Raw genomic sequence first — 6331 nt, forward strand, 5'->3', positions numbered from 1 at the left:
AGCACTGTAAAGATCTCATTGGGTTATTGTGCTGCTAAACCAATATTATAATTCTAAAATTCTCAAAAAGATGTCATTTTAGTCAACCAGTGGGAAAAACAAAACACTTTTCTTTACACCATAACTTTTATTAAACAGAAAACATGAGATACCAGCTATATAAACATTAACGGCACATTTTAAATGTAGAAATTCTCTATTCCAAGCATATTAAACAACTTGTTACAAAAGCATTCACAAGACCTCTTTGTTAAGGAACAGGTCAGACCAAGTCATACGGGGTATTCAATTGTGCACCAACAGCGTAAAGAAGAGCAGTTCTCCTGTTTTAGAAGCAAACAGGATGTGAACCAATCTGTAGGTAATGATGCAAAACCTTCACGTTTGTTTCAACTTCAACTGGAGGGATGATTGCGCTTCAATGAATGGAGAATGTTCAATTCCTGTGAATTCCTTTCAAAAACACACTGGAGGAACAACTGTAAATATACAGCGGTTAAGAGGTTTCATTGTCTGTTAAGATTTACATCTTGAATTTAAAAAAAAAAAAAAAAAAAAAAAAAAAAAAAAAAAAAAAAAAAAAAAGAAAACAAAAAGGCACATAAGGCAAAATAAGAGCAACTGTGTAGTTCCATGGACATCGCACCAGCTGAAACATTCTTTATAATACATTTTAAATCGGTCAACAAACGCTCATTGAACCTGACCATTTTCAACGTTAAGGAGTAGAAATGGATTGTGATGAATGCAACAGTTAACCAACCATGAAGTATTATTTTGAAATATACTGTAAACACGAAACACGCCGAAGAAGAAAAAAAAAAAAAAAACAAAACAAAAAAAAAAAAAAAAAAAAAAAAAAAAAAAAGCAAATGCATGATATAGCAGTTCAGCAATGCAATTAAACAGATATGTAAAAAGCAGAATTTGCCAACTTTAAATGGCTCAATGATTTGTAAACCGGACTAGGTTGAAAGGTATGAGTTTGTCTTGTGTGTTCACGAATATAAAATAAATATTTATACATAAAAATGATGCCCACCACCATTATCCACTGCTTACAACAGCAGGGCTTACAAAGCACTCATTTTATTTTTTTGGTTGTATTATTTCCACCATCAGCATCAGTGACGAGATGTATCGTATGTCCTTTGCCAAGAGCAGCTTTTTTTAAATTATTACTTCAGCTCCTGCCTTCTTTGGCCATTTCTTTCCAAACAAATAACATCAGATCAGAGTTCGTTTTAAACACAAAGTCATACACAGGTGCACATTTATTGAAGGCGCAAACGTAACATATCAGGCAAACCTTGACGATAAACCATAGAGATACAAAAGAGAATATTTCCTTTCCTTAGACGCTGCACCGGGTCAGGGCACAGTGGCTGCCTGCAGATTGGTTAGCTTGTCTCCTAGTCACTCTTCTGAAGTAGTCCGTTCCTCTGCTCCCGCAGCTTCCTTCTCTGCAGGTATCCGGTACGCTGCTGACGGTTCATTTGGGCTCCGAAGAAGATGACGAGGTTGATAGGCACAAGCTTGGTGGTCAGCCAACCCTGCAAGGAAAGAAACGACACAACAAAAAGGGGTGCGTGGGTTTTCAATCGCCTTTAAAAAAATAGCTTCAATTGAATTTGCAAGAGAAAAAAAAAACATTTTCAAAAAAAAGGTTCTATGCATTTCATTATACATTGCTTAGCACATAAACCATTATGTAAAGAAATTATGCAAGTCGTATGACATCCAATGCTGCAATTTCTATTGTTTTACATCATTTAACAGTTTCTACAAATCTGTTGTTTAAGACAAGCAGCCTGGATGTTGAAATTAGATATTCATTTTCATTAAAAACCCTAATGTTTCCCTGGGTCGGTTCAGTATTTTGAAGTTTTCAGTTCTTACCATTACAGCATGGGGGAAATAGCCATTGGTCTGGCCCTGCAGACCCACAGTGGCGAGCTCAGCTGCCACATAGCGCTCTGGGGTGGGCTTGTCCAGGGTGGGCTTCCTGATACGAGTCATTTTAGTGGCCACAAAGAAGGGCAGCACGCTCTGCAGGAAGACAAGGGAAAATGTGAGATGACCTTCCTGACGCACCCACAAATTTAAATAAGTCAAATTACTTGGCCTTTCTTAGGTTAGCATTGTGTAACTCCCACAGGTAAAATCCAGATTTGCAGAAAACACAAAGATGTATTATGTGTCCTAACCAATGGCACTGTAAGATTCACTCAAAATACATAAAACCATTGCTGTAAACTGGCCTGATGACTGGGCTCATCAGGTGAAAATGCACTCTGGGTTTGCTGAGGTGAAACTGCTGTACACACTTAAACCACCAGGTGGCACATAGTGAATGCTACAGAGGTTGCCAACAACAGAACAAACCAGTCTCATGTAGAACAGGTTTTCAAAAATGCCTCTGCTATAAAAATGCAGTCATTCTTTGCATTGCCCTTTAGGCAAGATTGTCTCAGAGCCACAAGTATGATTTTTTTAAAAACTTCAAGTAATCTATAGCAAAGGTTTCAATAAAATAGTATTGTTTGTGCTACCCTCTGTCAAAGTCAGGCGTTAAGTTTTGTTGAACGGTTCCCTCTTCCTAGGATTTGTCTTGCTCAAAAAGCTTAATATTAGGTGTCCCAACAGTTGAGAACATCCTTGGGCAAAAAACAAAATACATACAGGGTTGAGGAGGAGTAGACAAGCCCCAAACGCACCTGAATGATGATGCCATGACGCCTGTATTCCTCCTGAAGGCCACGAGAGAAGAAATCCACAAAGGCCTGCACAAAGAAAGAGACATTTTAATACATGGGTCAGCAAAATGTTGGTCCGTTAGCAGAACCTCCAAATAGGACAATATAAAAAGGAAGAATTTGCTTGATGAAACAAGATACTGATCAAAATGACACATTTCAGTTTCCAAAGAGAAGTTGTGTTTGTTGAGATAGATGTAGAGATGTCACACATACCTTTGAGGCAGAATAGACTGTAAGCAGAGGAAGGGGGTACATGCCACTGGCAGAAGAGATGTTCAGGATAACACCTTTGGACCTGAGAAAAACACAACAAGGTGATTTAGGACAAATGTAAATGGACTGTATTTATATTAGGACTTTTCTAGTCTTAATGACTACTCAAAGCACTTTTACATAGTACAGGAACCATTCACACACACATTCATACACTCTGGTCGAGGCTGCCGTACAAGGTGTTACCTGCTCAGATAACACACACAGTTACACTCCGATGTGCGGCATAGGGGGCCACTCAGGGTTCAGCGTCTTGCCCAAGGACACTTCAACATGGGACTGCAGGGCCAGGGATCGAACCACCAACCATCCTATTGGCAGGCTCTACCCCTAAGCCACAGCCGCCCCGAGCAAGAACTTTGCTTTGTTGGGATGGCAAGAATCAGTCACATTTCAGAGTTCTGGATGACTGAATTAAATACCAGGACTCAACCCAGGTTTTGATGATGTAGCACTGGTCATAATTACAGATCACAGAGGCTTCATTGTTCACTTGGAATTTTGTCAAATCAAGAAAGCCTGCTGAAAATCCTTCAATTTAAAAACACACCATAACAATCTACATAACAGGGCTTTCCTCAAGATGTGAAGCACTGCTCCTAGATCAGTGAAATACATTCTTTTCAAAAGTCACACAAAGTGATGCCACACACACACACACACACTAACTGTGTGGTAGGGGCCGTGTGTTGCCATGGCAACCTGTTGCTGCAGTGATGTAGTGGAGCTACGCTCTAGCCTCACACGGCACCAAATGTGCCTGCACTGCTATTGGCCAGCAGGAGTCACATGGGAACAGAGCAGCCAATCAGGTGGGAAGAGCACTTTGTGTGAATTGAAAGCTTGTCAGCATTGCGAACAAAGGAGGAGAGAAAAAGAGATGCAGTGATGAAAGTGCTTGGTGAAGATTTCTTAGCCCCCTTTGCTATAAAAGAGTCACCTTTATAAAGTGTAATCTACCAAATACTGTTCTTGGAAAACAAAAAAGGTTTTGTTTAATTTTGAGATTCCTTGTGCAGCTCTGTGCCACAATCCCTCATTTACAACACTGATATTTGACTGCAAAACATGGAAGCTTATCATTTAACTCACCTCTCAACCATTCTAGGCAGCACCAGGCGGGTCATCTAAAGAAACACCACAAGGTCAGTTATCATCAGCAGTCAACACAAAACAATGATAAAACTCATGAATGAGAACAAGGGGACTGGGAAAGGGTTTCATTTAATTAAAAAAAAAAAAAAAAAAAAAAAAAAAAAAAAAAAAGACTACAAGTAAGAAGGGGAGAGAAAGACAGGCAGAGACCAACAGCGAGAGAGTTGCGTGGGTGGCGAGTACAGACAGCGTTGGTGTAGTCCACCGTTGCTTTGGGAACAACTGAGACACTGCAGGTACCATGGTAGAAACAGCAGAAGAGGAGAAGAACAAAAGGGGGGAAAAGTGATAAGAAAAGTGATACCCATTTCAAACTTTAAACAAACACTTGGGCTGTTATATAAAAAAGATTTAGCTAGCAATCACTGGGTTGAAGGTATTTGGAATATTTCCTCCCTGAAGAGCAAAAGTGTAAAGATATCCAAGAGAAAGTTACCTGGCAGACTGAGGTCATGTTGACGTTGATCATGTTTGTGATGAACTGGAACAGAAAACACAGGTCAGCTAAACACATGTAAGTTAATGTCTCTATGTAATTATCACAATGGATATAAAAGAAAGCACATGACTGGTGTATTAGATATAACTATGGGGAATGGGAATTAATTAGCTCCCCCCCACAGGCTTAGAGGAGTCAACTCAGTTATTTAGAGACTGCTGTACACTTTCAGAGAATTTCCATTTGCAAAATAAATAAGAAAACTCACATTGTCCAGATCAGGAATATGAAGGTAGTACTCAGGGTAGGCGTAGGACACGCCAACATTATTGACTGTTGAAAACAAGGAATAAAAATAATGATTCTCCGGTTTCCATAAAATAAGCTGGAGCTAGAGAAATCAAACTAGCAAAGATGTCTACCATAAGGTGGCAGCAAAAGCAAGTTAGAAACAGGCATTTATGCCACACTAGACAACCACACCTTACTACCAGTAGAGCACAATTGGCATAATAAGAACAAAGAGTTCCTTAAATGTTCCAACCAAAATGTACAATGTGAACATGAGTCTAAACGTCTAAAATTACTTAAACTTGTAGTGCAACGTTAAACATATGAGTCCTGATATCCGTGTCAAAATAATGTTCCCTGAAAAAGTCTTGAAAGCTCGACACTTTTAAAAAATAATGCATGCATCAAAAAACTAATTCCTGCACAAGAGTATTCATCCTTTGTGTTCTGGTAATGTGTCTCATGTGCAATAATCTCACCATCTCAAAACAGTCAATGTGCACATCATATTTTTTCCTTTCAGGCAAAGTTGACAAAAAAAAAAAGTCAAGTATCTATATTAAGGGAGTCTAAAGTGAATCAAGGTACTCTACTGTTCCGAGAGTCAGGAAATCACACTACCTTATATTTCCACAATAAGTGTTAATTTGACTTGGCCAGTGCATGTAGTGAAATCCAGAAGGTGGTTTGCCAACAGTGGGAAAAAAAGGCTGAATTGTCTTTGTACGTGACAACACCCTGTGTGTGTGTGTGTGTTTTTTTTATATAAATAGTATTGACTAAGTGTCTCACGTCCAACTGCAAACATATGCATCTCATGCTGCTTGAATACACAAGTGTATTCCAAGTGGTTAAGTGATTTATAATTTGGCTTTCTTATGTCTGCAACACAACAGGTTCTTACAGTCAGTTAACTGCACTGAAGACAAAAATCTAAATCTTTTCAAGTATTGACATGGAACTGACGCCTGCAAGTCATCACTGGACAGAGATGAAGGATGCATGAACACACTGTCCTGAAACATCACTTCTTACCAAGAACACCGATCTCAAGACCAGCCAGCCCTGCCTCGATCTTTTGGTAGATGTCCATCTTGCCAAAGTCAACTGCAATGGTCCTGGTCTCCACTTTAAACTGGTCCTCTGTGAAGGGAGAAACAAGTGTCCTTTAAACTTTAAGGTTACAATAATATCTATGCATAGCAATTGACAATAATTGTTACAGGAATGAGACAAGATCAACGTTTAGAAGGATACCAGTTTAAGGTAATGAATTTTCGTTCACACTAAAATCACATCAAGCATTCATGTGTCACAAATAAGCCAGCATTACAAGGCCCAACAACAGTCACTGTCAGACTTGAACTGAAGAGGGCACTGCATACCAACAAACCAGCTCGAGGTCTCTTCTCCC

The 6331-nt window shown here is 39.3% G+C and overlaps 1 protein-coding gene across 1 annotated transcript in view; it reads right to left on the reverse strand.

The window, feature by feature from the left end:
* Positions 1-1174: 1174 nt before the first annotated feature.
* The window catches only part of hsd17b12a (hydroxysteroid (17-beta) dehydrogenase 12a), a 17174-nt gene continuing 12017 nt past the window's right edge, over positions 1175-6331 (reverse strand). The window contains exons 4-11 of the mRNA XM_032522613.1: positions 5953-6060; positions 4895-4959; positions 4624-4668; positions 4125-4159; positions 2973-3054; positions 2718-2783; positions 1900-2049; positions 1175-1553 (exon numbers count right to left, since the gene is read on the reverse strand). Of these exons, the coding sequence (XP_032378504.1) occupies positions 1413-1553; positions 1900-2049; positions 2718-2783; positions 2973-3054; positions 4125-4159; positions 4624-4668; positions 4895-4959; positions 5953-6060 (692 nt within the window). The 3' untranslated portion in view covers positions 1175-1412. The remainder of the gene's footprint in view (positions 1554-1899; positions 2050-2717; positions 2784-2972; positions 3055-4124; positions 4160-4623; positions 4669-4894; positions 4960-5952; positions 6061-6331) is intronic.

The sequence above is a fragment of the Etheostoma spectabile genome, chromosome 8, assembly GCF_008692095.1.
Source record: "Etheostoma spectabile isolate EspeVRDwgs_2016 chromosome 8, UIUC_Espe_1.0, whole genome shotgun sequence".
Taxonomy (NCBI): Eukaryota; Metazoa; Chordata; class Actinopteri; order Perciformes; family Percidae; genus Etheostoma; species Etheostoma spectabile.